Raw genomic sequence first — 19297 nt, forward strand, 5'->3', positions numbered from 1 at the left:
GAGGATAAGTTATGGAGCATGCAGTCTCCCGTTCAAACGTCCCAAATGCTATGAACTCATTACTTCATTCAAAAATGGCCACCAGCTTGGGTGGCTTTACACAGATTTGTGGAGGAAATGTTGGCTATGTTCTATCTCTAATGTCAGAGGTAATAAGGAGAGCCTGCTGGATCAGGCCAATGGCCCATCTAGTCTGGCATCCTGTTCTCACAGCGGCCAACCAGATGCCTGTGGGAAACCCACAAGCAAGATTCGAGTATCTACCGTATTTTTCACTCTATAAGATGCACCAGACCACAAGACGCACCTAGTTTTTGGAGGAGGAAAACAAGAAAAAAAATATTCTGAATCTCAGAAGCCAGAACAGCAAGAGGGATCACTGTGCAGTGAAAGCAGCAATCCCTCTTGCTGTTCTGGCTTCTGGGATAGCTGCACAGCTTGCATTCGCTCCATAAGACACACACACATTTCCCCTTACTTTTTAGGAGGGAAAAAGTGAGTCTTACAGAGCAAAAAATACGGTATATATCTCACCTTTTAAGGTGGATGGTTCCCTGCCTCCTCATTTACTCCCACAACAATCACATGAGACAGGTTAGGCTGAAAGGTAGTGACTGGTCCAATGTGACCCGGTGAGCTTCATGACCAGGTGGAGATTTAAATCCTGGTCTCCCGGTCTAACACTGTAAGCACTACACCACACTGTCTCTATAGTTTAAAGTGCTGTTCCAGGAGGCAAACAGAAAGGGCCGGTGGGAAGGCACGTGCCACTCCCTAGAGTGGCCTTCTCTAACCTGGGACCCTCCAGATGCTTTGGACTACAATTCCCATCAGCCCCAGTCAGCACAGTGGCCACACTTCCGTCACCCCAGCACCATATGGCCATGCTGGCTATGACTGATGGGAGTTGTAGACCAAAGCATATGGAGGGCCCCAGGAGGCATTGATATCTGGACCAATTAGTGAGGCAGATGTTCCCAAATGTGTGTGTATTGATATCCTACGTGAAGATGTTTGTCACTAATGCCAAACACCTTTCTGAAGTGACCCTAAAACCTGCACCAATAGATTCAAATTACAAAAAAGGAGATTCTAACTAAATATCAGGAAGAACTTTCTGACAGTAAGAGCTGTTCAACAGTGGAGCAGAAGGTGGTGGACTCTCCTCCACTGAAGGTTTTTAAGCAGAGGTTGGGTGGGCATCCATCATGGATATTTTAGCTGAGATTCCCACACAGCAGGGGTTGGACAGATGACCGTGGGGTGCAGGTTCTACAATTCTATGAAAAACTCTACTTCTAGGCCATTTCATTTTTAAATCCTTTCATCCGAGGTCCCAGGATAGATGGTCCTTCAGCTAAGAAGGCATATCATAGCTTGCTTAGGGAGCATTGCATTTTGCAAGAAACCCAACCATATACCTAGCCACTACTGTTATGTTTTGAAATATCAGGCACTGTTTTTCCTGTGCAAACAGCACCCAGAGCAGGGTGAAACTTGCAGAGGTCATGGGGTGGGTTAACTCCTTCCCTGCCCAGCAACTCTTCTTTATAGCCACTCATCTCTCAGATAGTGATCCAGACCCACGTTTGCGGCTAGGCAAGAGCCCTAGCAAAGAAAGGGGGCAGCTTGCAGCAGAAAGGTTAAAGCTGGGTTCCTTCCAGTTCCCCCCTGCAAGTCAACCCCCCACCCCCTGAAACTTTACACTGGAGAAGCAGAAGCTTGGGCAGGAAGTGGGGTAGCTTTTTCAGAGTTATGGGATGGGAACACATTCCTATGGGCCACAGATCACAGCAAACACACACACACAGAGTACCCATTCCTTCCTTCCTTCCTTCCTTCCCTCTCTCATTCTGGCCTGGGGAAGGCCACAGTGAAGATGTCAGAGGGTCACCTGTGGCTCCCAGGCCACCCACTGGTGACCCTCTGTGCCCAAGTAGAGGCAGAGGACACTGTTCCACCCTCAGGGCAGCTATTTGAAAACAGCCAATCCTGTTGGCACAGACTGGGAATTTCAGAGGCGTGCCAACCACAACCGCTCACTGACTTTAGCACAAGTGATTCAAAGGCTACTGTTGAGTTGCTGTGTAGCTGTGGAATCCGCCCACTCGGGTACATCAGAGATAAAAGCTGCAAATATTGATACGAGCACTTCAGGGAGTCATTGTTGCACTTGGCCCCACTCCAGTTCCCATCCCTTGACCTCATAAACCCCCGAGGAGTGTGGAGGGAGTTGGGGGAACTCAGCCCATGATGACGAGCAGCACAGCTTGCCTGGGAGGAGATGCTTGCAACTCAACCAGGTTGAAGCCATGACCTGTGATGCCAACTGGGCAACAGTTGCACCACGATCATACCTACATCTTACCCTTTTCAAGCTGGGCACCGAGAGTGAGGGGAAAGGCAGGGAAGGTATGGGAAAAGGCAAGGTTTGCAAACTTTTTTTCTGCTTCAGGGAACTCTTTCTAAATCAACCTCTCTGTTAAGAACACCCACACACCCATCGTCTGCCACAGCACCCTTGGGAGTTGCAGAAGATTTTGGAAGCATTCCAGCAAAGGAGTGGGCCAAAAGCAGTCTGGGTTCTACTGGCAAATCACAGGAGGATGCCAAGTAGATAGGCAATTGTTTAACCATTTACAGTGGACGGCCTTAGTCCACTGGGAGAGTATCTGCCTTGCACAGAAGGTCCCAGGTTCAATTCCGAGGCAGAGCTGAGAAAGACACTTTCTGAAATCCTGGAGAACCACTGGCAGAAGGTATAGGTGAATCTACAGGGCCTTGAACTGGCTGCAGGAAGTCTGCGCTCCCCCCAGTGAAATGCACACCTGTGACGCCACTTTAGACACACTTGATTTATTTGTTGCGCTTCTATAGCACTCTTACTGAGCTGCTCACTATCCTCAGCTTCTAGGCAACCCAAGGATTCTGGAATGGGAGTCCATGTGGGGCAGGAGATAGAAATGGGTGGACTTGAGAACAGGAGGGCCAGATTCAAATTCCTTATCAGCCTTGAAAACTTCAGAAGCCAATCTCGAACCACAAATTGCCCGGAGTGCTCATCTTCAAAAGATGTTGAGCAATGGCATAAAGAGTGGTCTATCCCAAGCCAGGACACTGCTCTTCCTAGCTGGAACCTTCTGGGTGCACAGCAGGTGCTCCACTGCTAGTGAGCTGGAGCACTTCCCCAAGCATCCCTCCAGATGAGTTGCTGCTGGAAAGTAACTTCCCAGTGTATTTGCATCCTCTGGGATTGGACGCAGGCACCCAGCAGAACACCATCAGCCTCAGAGGCATTTTTGAGCACCTTCCAATCAGGTAACACACCCAGAAGATTGACTCACACAGAAGTGGGGAGGAGGCACTACCCAGAGGAGCTCTTTGCTGGGCATGGGAGACTGAGGTGTGCGCCTCCAGTCGCAGAAAACAAAAAAAGGTGTGACTCAGAAGTTTAAAGAACACCATGCAAAATCTGAGCAGAGCAGCCAAGTCAAAACAGCCCTCCTGTAGGATCCACAGGCTGCTTTTGTCTCCCGCAACCACACATTCCTCAGCAAGCCAGAACAGAGCTGTGGTTACTCAGCCCCAGTCAAATCCTGCTCACGGACAGCGGTGCAGTCAATCCACCCACCAGCTTGCAAGGGGAACCTGAGCAACAATGAGTGGTTTTGTGCATGCGTCGCTGCAATGGGATCGTCCCAGGAAGCCAGCCATACAAGGGACAAGGCGCTGCAGGGAGAGGGAGGGAGGGAGATGTCGAAATACCCGTGAATATTGCACAAGAATCCTCAAAACTGAATGACATGCTGGCTGGGAATGATGCGAGTTGCAGTCAAAAAACATTTGGAGGGCACCAATTTGATGTAAAGTTTGGGGCTGTAAACTACCTCTGGTGTACTGCTAGGAAGGTGCCACGGAAATGCAGCAACAGCCAGGCTTTGAGTAAGGCACATGCATGTGTTTCATGCTGGGGTGTGTGTGCAGTGGTGGACCATGAGCTTTGTGTTCCATCCAAGGTCCCAGGTACAACCCCAAGCATCTCCAGGGAGAGATGAACCTCAGCCTAAGTCCCTGGATACTTCTGTTCCCTCTGCAATAGTAGGCCAGGTCGGCCATTGATAAGATGGCTCTGACTCACTGAGAGAATTTCCTATGTACATAAAGCTCTCAAATATGGAAGCCTCTTCCCAGCAGTCCCAAAGTTCATGTTGCTGGCACTCCTGTTATGGCTTCTCCACAAACCCAGGAGTCTGCCAAGCACAACACCAGCCACAATAAGCACCACCCCCCGGAAGACACACAAATTTAATATCAAACCTAGTCAACGCCTACTTAAATAGCCCCATTGTGGAAGAGCAGCACACTGAAGAACAATTTATCTGGGGTCTAGCCAAAGACACCCTCCCATTCTTTCCAAAATCTGTGCACCCCCCCACTTGTCCATGGGTTTCTAACACACACACACACACACACACACACACACACACCTCCATCCAGTTAGCCAGGGCTCTCCATGGTGCATTAGCTAATTCCTTGGCTAAGATGGAGACAGGAAACTAGGAGGGAAAATGAGTGAATGAAGTCTCCTTAAAGTCCTGCATTCCACTGCAAGGGCAACTAGGTTGTTCATGTCATTTGCAGAATGCCCTACTAAACCAGGGATTTCCAACCTTTTTGGGCCTGGGGGCATATCTGGGGCAATAAAGAAACCCACGGGCACCATTAAAAATGGAAAACAATCATTTCACAAAAGAAAAATGGGCAATGCTCAGAATCTTCCCACCCGCACCAAAAGAGCAGGCAAAACTGCCACAGTACCCCCATACAAATAAAATACAGTACAGACAAAAAAAGTAGGCCAGTGTTGTTGTTGCTGTTATTATAATATTTCTATACCACCCTTCATCCAAGGATCACATAGTGGTTTACAATATAAAAGAACAGAAAAATACATAACAAAGTCACAAACAAAAACAATAACCCCAGGGGTCAGCAAACTTTTTCAGCATGGGGCCGGTCCACTGTCCCTCAGACCTTGTGGGGGGCCGGACTATATTTTGAAGGGAAAAAAATGAACGAATTCCTATGCCCCACAAATAACCCAAAAAATGCATTTTAAATAAAAGCACACATTCTACTGATTTATAAACACCAGGCAGGCCCCATAATAACCCAGAGATGCATTTTAAATAAAAAGAAACATTCTACTCATGCAAAAACACACTGATTCCCACACCTTCCGCGGGCCGTATTTAGAAGGCGATTGGGCCGAATCCGGCCCCTGGGTCTTAGTTCCCTTCAGTTTTTGGACCTTTCCAGGCACCAGGGTGTCTCTCTGAGGGCAGCATGACTCCCACCCGCGGGTTATGTTAGAGACCCCAGCTCTACAGCCCCTGTTTAAAACATTGCAGCTTCCCCCACTCTGCCCGCGCACACAGATCCGTCCCCATCCTCAGCTCTAGAGTGGTGGAAAATTGGCCACTAGCCACCAAAGCACTGCTAATTGTCTAAACTGATTTCCATGCTTCCCTCAGGGAGGATGGTGCACTCGCTTTGCGGACAAGCTTGTGGCCTGGAGCTGCGGCTTGCATTCTGCTCTCCAAAATGCTCATTTAAGAAAACCAACAAATCATTAGGGCATCGCTCAGACAATAGCAACTCTGTTGTCGTGTGCCTGTCAGCTGCTTGTGTGTGCCAGGACTCACCAATCCTACAGCACTGCTGTGCTATTCTTGCTTTGTTTTTAATTAAAACAAGATCATCAACATTAGTCCTTAAAAAAAAAATCTACTGTGAATTTCAAGGCCAAGCTTAAAATCCAGCGGAGAAGAAGACATTCTTGTGAGTCTTTCTGATAAAATGAAGCATGTCCTGGCCAGAGATTCTCCCAGAATGCACTTGGCTTCCTTCATTTTGGAGATCCCACTGCTTTTTGCAATGGCCCATTGAGTTCTCAGCCCACAACATCCCTGTAAGTTTCTCTTTTACTGACAGCAGAATGAGGCTTTTGAGATAGCAGTTTGCCCCCCAAAACACACAAGGTGTCCAAGGCAGATTGCCCAAACCCAGTTCTATGGGTTCTATGAGTTCCAAACCTCATGAATCCCAGTAAATCTCTGCCCAGACTGCCTTTATTCCAGAGAAGCAAAAAACCCTGGTCTCTATGAAAAAAGCAGAAGCTGAGAGGACAAAAAACACAGGTTAGGGGATGGTAAATAAAATGTTCCTCATGGAGGAACAAAAAAAAATCTGCAAAAGGGGGAGGGATAGCATGCCACAGAGAAAGGTTCTGTCGTCCCTTTGGTGCAGTACTGATGCTATACTGTATATGCAAGGCATTTTTTCCTTCTTATTTTTTAGGCATGGGACAGCATTCAAAATTGTCATTCTGTTCAGGACATCTGAAGTGGCCCAGTCCATTTTCCCACCTCAGAACTCTGCCCCCTCCTTCCCCTGCATCTATAGGTCGAGCATAGCCAGCTGCACAAAGGTAGTTGGGTTCTTCTCCAAAACTAGGAAAGACCACTCATTTCCTCTTCTCTCCCATGTGATGAGCCCAACAATTGGTGTGAACTGTTTTGGCAAGCGCTTGACAATGAAGTCAGGAAGCAGCCTGAAGCAGAGACCTCCCACCCGCCCCCTTGTGCCTCAGTGACCCAGAAAATGAGCCAGCAAACCAGGGCATCCCCTCACCTCCCAGAGAAATCAGACAGAGCTACCTGGCGCCCAGAGGGAGGTGGGAAGGAGAAGAACCTGGGTCTGGTGCAGCCTTCAGATGTTTCGGAGCACAGCTCCTGCTGGGTCAGCACTACAACTCCCATCAGGCTGGTGCTACAACTCCCAAAGGGCCCAGCCGGAGCTGGCTGCAGTTGCGTTCCAAAACATCTGGAGGGCACCAGGTTTGAAAAGGCTGCCCTACAGTAACTGCAGGACCAGGCAATGCCACCAAGAAGAATATTCAGAAGAATCCCCCCTCCCTCTCATATCAACCTAGAACTGGGCTAGGGCTGTGTGGGATCAAATGAAGACGGCCGTCTTTCTTGAATCTATTGCCAAAAAGCAGTGCTCCTACCCAGAGTGCAAAATGAAATTAACTTCTCACTCCCACACGATTTGGAAATGGATTTTTACTCAGGCTAGGCCCTATTTGAAGGCAATGATGGGGGTGTAAACTATATATATGTGCTGGGTTACTCTCGGCTGGCATCACGTTTAAACTGGGTCACCGGTTTTGACACCAGCAGTCTTCGCGCGCTGGGGCAGAATCCATGGTTCAGGTACGTGCCATGCTTGCAAGACAATGCCTCGTGCACACAGAAAGCAGCCGTGTTAAGGCTTTAATGTCAGCATCATATGAACTAGATGACGATGTGCAGCAAGACTTACACTCAGAAGTACAGGAACCGAGAGCTTTAAGAACACTAAGGACCAGAAGCTTAGATGTCCATTCTTATTTCCAATATTTACACCCCACTTTTCTACTGAAAAGAAAGGTAAATCAAGGCAGGTTTTTAAAAAGCAGAATAAATAAATATACAAATATACAACTTTAATGAAAGCATCTAATGCAACAGAAACAGCCTGGCCTTGTTTTTTCCAAGTTCCAGGTGCCACCACTCAAAGGCCCTGTCTTTTGCACCTACCAACTATTCAGCCAATGAGGTGGGGGTGGGGTCCAGAGAAGGGCCTTAGAAGTGGATCGTAGAGGCAGGTTCCTATAAAGGAGGCAAATCTGGAGCCCTCCAGATGTTGCTGGTGCAAAATGCCCATCATCCCTGGGGCTGATGGAAGCTGGGAGTCCAAGCAACATCTGGAGGGCCACCGGCGGCTGCTTTTAGACCCAGAGGGCTTACAGCTTTGAATGTACAAAACCAGCACTTTGAATTAAGCCTGGAAACAGACTGGTAACACAGAGGAGTGCAAGACTTGTGGAAAGGAGCAGTACAAGAATAGCAATGGGAAAGGACATTGACAGGATTGAATTGACAGAGGGGTAGAGATAGAGACCTGCTCAGAAACACTTTACACTCTACATAAGGAACAATGGACAGAGGTGCATCCCTCAACAAAGAATGAGGCACGTGCTGTAGGGGATGTGCTGGCTAGGACTGATAAAAACTTGAGCCCAGAGCATCTAGAGGGCCCCAGATGCTTCGGACAGGAGTAACCACCGCAACATTAGTGCTGCAGCAGCAAACGTGGCGGCTGCACAAAAATATACTGTGGCTCTTGTGGTCGCCCTCTTGCTCTCCTTTTACACAGCAAGCACACAAACACACATTCCTTCCCACACGTATGAAGCTTGCTTGAAGGCTGCAGACCCTTGAGAGGCTGCCGTGCCCCGATTCCAGAAGTGTCCATTTGCTCCAAAGGCCATTCTGAGCCTGACACTGTGATGGGAAAGCTGCTGGGAAGGCAGCTGATCAAAACCTCCTCCACTCACATCCCAACACCCTGTCCAAACACGACTGCCGTGCTGTGTAAGCCATTCCTGAGGCCCAGCCTGTAGCTGGAGGCTAGCAATACTGCACCGGGCGGCATGCCTGCACTCATTCTGCTCCTGCTTGGGGAAGGGAGGGCAGCAGATCCCCAGAGGGAAGCGGGTGGGAGTCAGCTGGGTCCATTCTGCTTGCCAGACCCAAACAGTTCCTCTCTCTGATGGTGGCAGGCCACGCTCACAGCATCCCCAAGGAAACATTTGGCAGCAATGAACCATAACGTTTCATCTGCCCTACGCAACCAGAGAGATGAACACAAAGGCAGCCTTCTGGATCAGGCCAGTGGCCCATCTAGGCCAGCATCAGGTCCTCACAGTAGCCAGCCAGATGCCCTAATGAGGAACCAGCAAGCAGGCCCTGATCACAAGAGCCCTCTCCCATCCTGTGATTTCCAGCAACTGGTATTCAGAAGCATTGTGGTCTCCAGCTGTGGAGGCAAAGCATAGCCATCGTTGCTAGTAGCAATTGATAGCCTTCTCCTCCATGAATTTGTCTTATCCTCTTTTAAAGCCATCCAGGTGAGTGGCCACCACTCACCTCCTGCAGCAGCGAGTTCCATAGTTTAACGGGTGCTGCAATAAGAAGTGCTTCCTTTTATCTGTCCTGAATCTCCCAACATTCAGCTTCACTGGGTGTCTGTCACTTTGAGAGTCCTGCACTCCGTGATTCACTAAGAGGTCACAGAGAATGCCAGGATGCGGCCTTCCAACTGTGCTCAGTGGTGCACAGCCTGAATGCATTCTGCCCAGGGTGTTCTGCAACACTGCATAGGTCTCCCTCCCTGAAACTACGTTTGTTCCAAGCAAGGGCTCAGCACGCTACCAGTTTGGCCTGCAATTGCCAGGACTCCATGCAATGCCGGCTAATAAGACCACAGAGAGGCCCCTGCCGGTTTGGTCAAGGGCACTTGCTGCGTGTAGTACTTTGCATGGGGGTCAAGTCAGCCCTGCACTGCACATGACCGCCATCTATAACCAGCGCCTGCTGCTGCTGCTCTATTCCTGTCAAGACTTGCTTGGGAGACTGACACAGACTTTTCTTGTGTGTTTTGTGCCCGTAGTCATGAAAACTGCAGGCACCAGCCGCAGACATCAGTCCCTGGTGAGCCTCAGGCACTGCCTCCTCCCTCCGTCTCCTCCCCTCCCGTGCCCCAATTCTGCCATTGCTTCACACCTTCCCTGACTTAGCATTTATACAACCAATGGGCAGAAGAGCAAAGCATTTTGGGGAAGTGGGGCAGGGAGACAGAAGGAGCAAGAGGACCCCAGTGAACTTTGCAGCCTTGAATGCTCAGAAATGACAGATTCATAGAACGGTAGAGTTGGAAGGGCACCAAAGGGTCATCTGGCCTGAATCCTGCAATTTTGTGGGTTCACCCATATTGTTGTTCCAAGCGGACAGCGAGCTCCAGAAATTCTCCTTCAAATCGCTGCCTTCCCTCTACCTCAGCCTGGATTTTCTTATCCCAGGGATACTCCGAAAAGACGACCTGACAAAAACCCATATTAAGGGCCAGAAAAGTGTGGGGAGGCAGGAATTTGGAGGAGTTATGTCTACAACCTCTCTTGATGCTTCTGTGAATCTTCTGCACAGCACCCTCCTTTGCAAAATTGGGGATTCCCAAACCCAGCGCACCCCTTCAGAGAGCCCCAGGTGCCTGAAACCACAACAACTCAAGCAGCAAAAGTGGCCACCACTTAGCCCAAAACAGGCTCCTTTTGCATCATAAGCATCTTGCATCTGCAGACTGCAGAAGGAAACTGGGGGTTGGAGTGAGGTGGGCTTTCCAGAAAATTTGGAATTGGGAAATGTTCCTTTGCAAGTCAGACTAACTTTCAGCAGAAAATGTTCTGTTTGCATTAGATACTTTTCCAATGTCAAAGGGATTGGTTTAATTTGCCAGGTTTATCTTACTTGTATTTAGCTGAACAAAGCTGAAAACTTTAAAACAGCCAAGCTGGCCTAATACTGTATTTGCCAATGGAAAATTATAAAAGATAAAAGCATTGGGAAATTTTCCATGCCACATCACTGGTTGGAGGCGTTCTTACTAATGGGGTTCAAAATGTTTGGAGAGAGCCATTGTTGCCCTCGGTGTATCTCAGCCATCTTCAACCTGGTGTCCTCTGGATACTTCAGACTGCAACTCCCATCAGCTCCAGTAAGCACAGCCTAATGGGATTTGTAGTCCGAAATATTCAGAGGGTGCCAGGCTGTGGAAGACTAGTGTGCACCCATTTTTATTTTGTCCCAGTGCCACTCCCAGTCAAGTTAGTTAGGCAGGTCTATGAACCTGTGCAACTCCCCTCCCCCCAAAATGTTTGCCAGATGCAGAAAGTCTCCTTTGAGAGGGAAAAGGGTGCAAATCTAGCCCTCACCCATTCCCCAGTGCAGTGGGGGGGGGGGGGGAGCCTCCCAAGCTGGTCTCCCTTGAGCTGCCCACCAGGCTTGTTTTCATTGCCTAGCATGCAAAGCAGCAATAAACAAGTGTACCCTAGGGCATGTGCAGAGTGCACACCCATTCTTCACCACTGACTGCAGCCAGCAATCCCACACCTCCTTGTTTAGGATGTGGGAGTCTTCGCTGCTTAAGAGGATGCGGATATTTCAAGCCCTACTTTTTCTCTTTAGAAATTTAGAAATCTAGCAGAGGTGGGAAAGAGAACCAGCAAGTTCTTTCTGCACACAGGGCAACATTTGGCCCATGCCAGACAGGTGCTTCCTGACATGGATCCCTCTTCGACCGTGGTGCTCGCAGAAAGGTAGAGAGTGCCTCCCAGCCCAAGCCACCACCCCCCCAGCCTGGTCAGTGGAGTTAACTGCCTCCAACTTGTTGGTGAATCATTAACTCAGGGTTCAGCAGCTGCCACACACACAGAGAGTTCAGCTGCCAGAAGGCAGGCTCTGCCCAGTCAATTACTCACCCAGCGCATCCTGCTGGTGCCAAGAGAGGGGAGGGGAGACAGAAGAGCCAATGGCAAAGGAGTCCATAAGGATGGCTGGGGGGGGTGGAGGGAGATGGACACACACACATACACACAGCTGGCCAGGCTCCTCCTCTGTACTTAATTCCATGGAGTCTGCAAACATGTGGTCCTCCAGACGTGGAAGCCCCCACAGCCCAAACCCCTCCCAGCACAAGGATTCTGTAGCAAGGGAAATGCTCTTTACTCCTCCTGCACAGGAGCACCTTCTATCAAGTACAGGCAACTCCCCATTTACATGGAGCCTCAAGCCACTGAAGTGTTGCTGAAGTTTGGAGCCCAAATCTCAGCTTCATCACCCCCCAATTCCAAGCAGTGACCTACCCAACCAGACACGTACAGTGGTACCTCGGGTTACAGACGCTTCAGGTTACAGACTCCGCTAACCCAGAAATAGTACCTCGGGTTCAGGATGAGAACAGAAATCGTTCACCAGTGGCACGGCAGCAGTGAGAGGCCTTATTAGCTAAAGTGGTTCCTCAGGTTAAGAACGGACCTTCAGAATGAATCAAGTTCTTCATCCGAGGTACCACTGTAATATCAGGTGTGCTAGAGCTTTTAACAGCAAGGGATGGCCATGAACTTTCCAGAGGCATCTGCTGCCGGCTGGATGGCCTCAGAGACAAGAACGCTAGGGTCTTGGAGTGATCCCATCAAGGTAGCCCTTATGACATCCATTAGACAGCAGGAAGTGCCCCCCCCTTCTCTCTCTTAAAGGACCCTGTCTCCAAGCTGACAATCCTGCCCAAGCCTTTGGAGTGTCAGAGGGACTCTTTTAGACAAGGCAATAACATTTTGAAGTAACAAAATGGAGCGACAGTGTGTCCTACCTCCCAAGGCTGTTGAGAAGAGGCCTGCTGGGTCAGACTCAAAGTCCATCTAGCCCTGGATCCTGTTCTCACAGTGGCCAACCAGGTGCCCATTATGGGAAAGCCAAAAGCAGGACCCAAGAGCAGCAGCACTCTCTCCAGCAACCAATATTCAGAGTTATACTGCCTCTACTCCTAGTAGGCAAGGATAAGGTTGTGAATAATGCAGACTGAAGGATGGAAACGGTGCAAAAGTCAGGAGACAGCAAGACAGGGGAATCCCCTATGACAAATTATTTCAGGGTCCCTTCCAGTCACTACAAAGGAGTCCAAGTGGGAGGGCACTTCAGTCTTTTAAGGTGGCTGTTCAGACTGACACACAGATGGGGGGGGGAGTTGCAGAGACACCCCAGAATCAACATCTTTCTCTCACAAACACACTTGTCCCACAGGCATCATCAGGTTACACTTCACCAAAGGTAAGGCCAGCTGCCTTTTCTTGACACAGGCATCCACTCAGGAATTCAACTTCCAAGCCAGAAAACATGGAACAAAGACCCAGACTCTGTATCTGGGTGTAAAGGACTCTCCTAGCCTTGTGGGTCAGCACAACAGATGGGGAAGGGCAAGTGGGACAAATGGGGGTGGGGGAAGCAGAGGCATCAGATATTCCCTCCCCATTCAGAGCACTCAGCAGAGAATACTGGCAACCACATTCAGGATGATAGAACGGCACCTGGAAGATGTATCCACCAGAGCGCTCCTGGGCCTTCCAGGTAACAAAAAGGGAGTTATTGGCAAGCCTGAAACTCATTTCACAAGGACTCCTAAGCAGCCAGAAGGCAGTCTTCATGACAACCTAAGAAGAGCTTGGCTGCTGGATCAGGCCAAAGACCTGTTTGGTCCATCATCCTGTTCTCATAGTGGCCAATTGGATGCCCCCAATGGGAAACCCACAAGTAGGAGCTGAGTGCCACAGAGCTCTCCCCACTTGTGATTCCCAGTAACTGATATTCAGAAGCATCACTGCCTCTGACACCAGAGGCAGCGCTCACAGTCCACAGCCTGCTGCTCATACAGCAACCTTTACCAAATTGGTGACATCCAGATGTTCTGGACTACAACTCCCATCAGTCCCAGTCTCAGTTAGTGACAAGAATCAAACAGGATGGAGGATTTCGTATATCCACCTTCAGCTGGTGTGTGTGTGTGTGTGTGTGTGTGTGTGTGAATAAGAGAAAGTGAGAGAGAGAGAACAAGCAAAGCTTTGAATCACACAGAAAAGTACAGAAATTATTTCAGGGACGGTTTGGCCACAGGGCATCAAACACAGGCACACATTTTCAGCAGTTGTGCTTCCTCCTGCTGACCACCTAATTTCAGGCCTCGCCAAGTTTCCATTCTGACCAGGCATAACTTTATTCTGTTCTGCCAGCTAACCAGGCCTCAAGCATTCCCATGGTCTGGCTCCATCAGGCTCTGCCTGGAACAAAGTCACACTCCATTTCTATTACTTTGCGGGATCAACGGCTCCCAGAGCTGGAGATGAAACAGCCAGCCGTGGGACTCCTTGGGTGTAATCCTTGCCAGGACCAACAACTGGCACAAGAGGCAGAGAGATGTAAACATGCGTAGCTCATGGGGAGCCCTTCCCACCTCCAACTGGCTGCCTCCATAAGACAGAGCTTTTCAAATGCACAAATCACAGCATTTGTCCCCTCCAGCAAATCTTGCACAACAGCCGGGAGGTCTGGACACCCACCAAATATAGATAACCAGGAGCTCCAGCAAGGAAGAGGGCGAATGAAAGCTTCATATGTGTACCAGAATACACACCCAGATGAGCACAGTAGGGATTGCTCCAGAGTATACAGGCTGTGAACCTACAACGGATCAGGGACTGTGAAATTTTACAGCTCGTAGCATTCGAGCGGCCATAGACCAGCGCCAGGATTTGGCTCTAGTGAAATCTGTCAAAACAGAGCTGTTTCCTGGCATTGCCAATTATCACGGCTCATTTGAACAGGAGTTCTCTCTTCTTATTCATGAACAAAACATTGCAGGCATCTCTGATGTCAGAACATATAAACAAAGTAGCTGAACTTAAGCACTTCAAAATCTCATTTAGTTCAGTGGGAGGTTTCTACACAGATTTCTATCTTTCCCATTGGGGCTGGCTGTGGGCAAACTGTAGACCTCCAGAGGTTGCTGGACTCCCATCATCCCAACATCCCTGACCACGCTGGGGCTGACCATGCTGCGGCTGATGGGAGTTGTAGTCCAAAACATCCAGAAGGCACCAGGCTAGGGGAAGCCGGCATCTCTCCATCACCTCTTCTCACCCCACACCAGTCCACAGTCTCTTGGCATTCCAACAAAAGAACAAGTGCAAGTGCCTGCACAGCGAGATGGGCCAAGAAAGCAAGTCAAACTAGGCTCTACAGAGGATGGCAAAATAAAACTGAAGGCCACAAATGACCAATGTGAGTAGGGAGAAGAGAGAACACACACACCTCAGATTCTGAGCAACAGCAAAAAAACACTCATCAGGAAATGTTATTCAGGAGTCATTTCACCCCACCTGACCTGTTATGGTAAATTCCAGGAGGGGTCACCACATTTGAGTATTAGAGCAAAAATTCAGCACACACACACAATTGCACACTTTCAAGACTAACAGTACTATCCTACATGTGTTTTAATGGGGCTTTTCCCCTAGTAAGCATGTTTAGCACTGCAGCATAATTAAGGCTTCCCCAGGCAATAGTCTCTTTCACGGGATGCTTGAAACATTACCCTCAATTGGCAGATATGTCTACATGTATAGGTTAGGGAGTTGGGGAATCATAATGCCCAAAGACAAAGGAGCCAACATGGTGTAGTGCTTAAGAGTATTTAGCTAGGACTGTGCAGATCTCAGTTCAAATCCCTACACTGCCATGAGGTTCATTATCTGACCTTGGGGCAGTCCCTATCTTTCAACTTAATCTACCTCACAGGGTTGTTGTGAGGATAAAAGGGAAGGGGGAATGATGTACACAATCTTGAGAGCTCAATGTATTGAATATATATATATATATATATATATATATATATATATATATGCAGGTTTTGGTGTCCTCGGGTGTCTTCCCGTGTAAAAGTTGGGGTGTCTAGGCGACGTTTCTGCACCCCCCTGCAATCCCTACACAGATCTGGCTGGCACAGGCCACAAAACCACAGCTCGCCCCTATACACGAAGCCAAGCCAGAGCACAACTAAGTGCAGTACAGCCATCTTCTCAGAAAAACTCTTCACAAAGTTCAAGAGGTCAAGACACAAAGGCTTTAGCAACTAATCCACACCTAATGACCCACCTAAGTGGTACTCAGGATATCACTCAAGAAATCACTCAAGATATCCCTCAAGCAATTAAGGAACAAAAGAAGAAAAGGCACACTAGCCTGGGAACTTCCTCTCTGCCCAGAACATTGGAGGCTATACACCACATCTCCTCAACAGTATTTATAGGAACTCAAACACTGAGATCCTGCTCTGTTCCAGTAACAAGAAGCCGAAAGCACCAGCCTGAAGATGACGAGTGAGACCTCGTCGAAACGTCGCCTAGACACCCCAACTTTTACACGGGAAGACACCCGAGGACACCAAAACCTGCATTCCTGTACCCGTGAAAATCTACGAAAACATATATATATATATATATATATATCAGAAATATCCAGAATCATTGGGGGAGGGAGAGTCCACAAATACATGCTTCACACACTTCCTAAGTTTATCCAACTCTCACCTTGAAACTAGCAAGATTTACTTTCAGTTATTACTGCAACTCTCTTTAAATAATAATAATAATCCACTATTCCCAAAGTGCTGGTTTGGATCCAGACCAATGGGATTCAGGGACATTTTTGGAGTGCCAGCGTACACTAATACCCTACCTGTCCCAAGGCCAGGCCTAAACAGCATTTGCCACAACACGCATTTCATGGGGCTTGGCTCTAGAACCGGTCTGCCGCTCTTGGGGTGCTCAGGAGTGGGTGATTACCTTCCATTCATTGCACACTTGGGGTAAACAAATGAAGGGGCCCCGGGAATAGTTATTACCTGGGGGTCAATGTACACTGCAGAGTGGAACCTTGCCATGTCCGTGGTGCAGCCCTGAAGAGGCTGGGGGTGGGATATTTTCAGCCTTTCGGGTGCCACAGAGCTCTTCGTCGCTGCGTCTCCTTCAGCCGGGAGAAGCCGCGCTCAGTTTTAGCCTCAAACTAGACCCCCGTCCAAAGTCATCCTTGGTTCCCACCGGCCACCGGGAAACCTGCCGCAGCAGGCCCAAGGCGGAAAGGACCGGACAGGGGGAGGCTGGCTTCGGGCAAGCTACTCTCCCCGAGCCCACAGCCCCGCAACGTCCCGCCCACCTCACTTCCCCGGGAAGAAGAGGGGGGATACCAAAGATGTTGCTCTTTCCTTCCTGATCCCGACCCCGACCTTGGGAGCGGGGGCAAGAACAGCCTTTGGTTTTCCCGGACCGGGGGAGAGAAACCAAGTGCCCTCTCGTGTCCGGTTGGGTTCCTAACATGGGGGTTGGGCAGCACTGACACCCCCCCTCCGGACTCCCGCCTTTTCTTTCTCTCTCGCCCCCTCCCCAAAAGCGGGAAGGGAAAGGGGGCAGCCCGCGCCCTCCTGCTCCTCCCGCTCCGCCTGTTGCCTGGAGAGGCGCTTCTGCGCCGGGGCTCGGCGGCCACGTCAGGGCGCTCCCGGCTGCAGCCCCGGCGGGAAGGCACGTCCGTCCCGGGGCCGCCGCAAGCCCAGCCTCGCTTCCCACAGGGGCCGGCCAGCCGAAAGCCCGGCGCTCGAGTCGGAAGCGCGTCCCCCCAGCCGACCACGGACGCGGCCAAGACTCGCCTCCAAGTGGCTTTCCGAGTAGGGGGCTCTCTCTCAGCCTCCTGCTCCCAGGCGGAGAAAGTCAGCCGTCGGTCCCCCACCCTCCCGCCGCCCAGCCTCGTTCCCTCCCCGGGTCTCTCCTCTCCCTCTGCCAGACTTGAGGGCTCGCTCGGCCTCTCCCGACGGCGCCCACTTACCAGGTAGTTCATCTTCCCGGCGCGGCCGCAGTGCCCCCTGGTCGTGCGCCTTAACGCATGATCCCGCCGGCTGGCTGGCTGCGGCACTGGCGGCGTCTGCTTCCCGCTCCCGCAGCCGGGCCGACGGCTAAGCAGAGACGGAGCGCGAGCAGCAGAGCAGCGAGAGAGCCAGCTCCTGGGAAGGAGGAGGGAGGGCGAGGAAGACGGATCCCCCCTCCCGTCCCTGCCGCCGCCCTAAGCCGCCTTCATTGGTTGCCCGGGAGAAAAGGAGGCGGCGCTGCCGAGCCAGGAACGGGACGGCCAGGCTGCCTCCGCCTGGCACCGAAAGGGGGCTGGACGCACGGCGGCGGCGGCGGCCCCGTCCGCAGGGACGGCGGGCGGAGAAAAAGAGGCGGATTGTCTGACGCCAGATGGGCCTCCGCCGCCGCCTCCCCTCGCTCGCTCGGAGCACAGCGGCTCCATTGAGCTCGCCGCCGCGCCAGGGAAGGGGCGCTGCGTGCCCAGATTTGCCGCTCGCCCGCCTTGGTCGGGCAGGCCCAGCAGCTGGAGGCCGGAGCGAGGCTTGGGGTTCGCCAAATGCCGGCGCTCGGCCCGAAGATGGAAGGAGGGGCAGATGTGGGGAAAGGAAGAACGAGCGGGCCTCTGAGCATACGCAGAGGGACCCGGGGCTCTAGGCCCCTTCGTCTGGAATCAGGCGGGAACCTTGCAGCGATTCCCGTTTCCCTGCGCTGCGTGCAGAGCGGGTAAAAGGAGGAATTGTGAGGTAGGAAGTCCCTGGTTCAAATCTCACCTCAGACATAAACTGACAGTCTCTTAAACTCAGCCCTCCCAGATGCAGAACAGAGATAATATTAATAGCCCACCCAGCAGGGTTGTTGTGAGGATTAATGATGTCATATTAGATGAGGCACTATGGGACACTTAAAATGTGCTGTGCCTTTGACAACCTGTTGCTCTCCAGATGTTTTAGACTGCAACTCCCATCAACTCCAGACACCACTGTGATGGGGGTCCCCGGCCAAAACAACTGGAGGGAACGAGGTTGGCAAAGGCACTTCTACTATTAATTAGCCAACAACACCTTTAGGCAGTAAAAAATAATAATTACTGAATCATATAACATGAGAAATGACTTTTTAAAAATAATAATTCCAGGTATTGCCCCTGAAATCCATGGGTACACAACTCCTGTTTATTCTGCATCCAGTTCACTCCTGCCACTGGTCGTGACATTATCCATAACTCACATCTGTCCTGTAGTTTCTTGAGAAATACTGTGTTTTATTATAAGTTTTGTTTATTTTATGTCCTGCTTTTCTCCCAGTGCAGGACCCAAGGGCTCCCACAGCATATATTACAACAAATACAACTAAAAATACACACTTAAAAAAATATAAATATGTTTAAAATGCAATTAAATTGTTAAGTAAAGGTAAAGGTACCCCTGCCCGTATGGGCCAGTCTTGACAGACTCTAGGGTTGTGCGCTCATCTCACTCTAGAGGCCGGGAGCCAGCGCTGTCCGCAGACACTTCCGGGTCACGTGGCCAGCGTGACAAGCTGCATCTGGCGAGCCAGCACAGCACACGGAACGCCGTTTACCTTCCCGCTGGTAAGCGGTCCCTATTTATCTACTTGCACCCGGGGGTGCTTTCGAACTGCTAGGTTGGCAGGCGCTGGGACCGAACGACGGGAGCGCACCCCGCCGCGGGGATTCGAACCGCCGACCATGCGATCGGCAAGTCCTAGGCACTGAGGTTTTACCCACAGCACCACCCGCGTCCCTATTAAATGGTTAACCCTATTAAAAATAGCATTGAAAACAAAACCATTAAAAAATTTCAACTCCCACCCTCAGAAGACAGACAGTGGGCGACCTGGAAAGACATCCAATTGCATGAGGTGCAAATGTGATGTGAAGTGTACTGA

General features: G+C 50.4%; 1 protein-coding gene across 2 annotated transcripts in view; it reads right to left on the minus strand.

Moving 5' to 3' along the window:
• Nucleotides 1-17504, minus strand: part of BCAR1 (BCAR1 scaffold protein, Cas family member) — a 39012-nt gene extending 21508 nt beyond the window's left edge. Inside the window, exon 1 of one of the 2 annotated variants that reach the window (XM_028739319.2) lies at nt 17370-17504. In XM_028739319.2, coding sequence (XP_028595152.2) covers nt 17370-17381 — 12 coding nt within the window. In that variant the 5' untranslated portion in view covers nt 17382-17504. Of the gene's footprint in view, nt 1-16395; nt 16589-17369 lie in introns of those variants that run through there. The other variant, XM_028739318.2, reaches the window with a different exon arrangement.
• Nucleotides 17505-19297: the final 1793 nt, after the last annotated feature.

This window comes from Podarcis muralis, chromosome 7 (assembly GCF_964188315.1).
Source record: "Podarcis muralis chromosome 7, rPodMur119.hap1.1, whole genome shotgun sequence".
Taxonomy (NCBI): Eukaryota; Metazoa; Chordata; class Lepidosauria; order Squamata; family Lacertidae; genus Podarcis; species Podarcis muralis.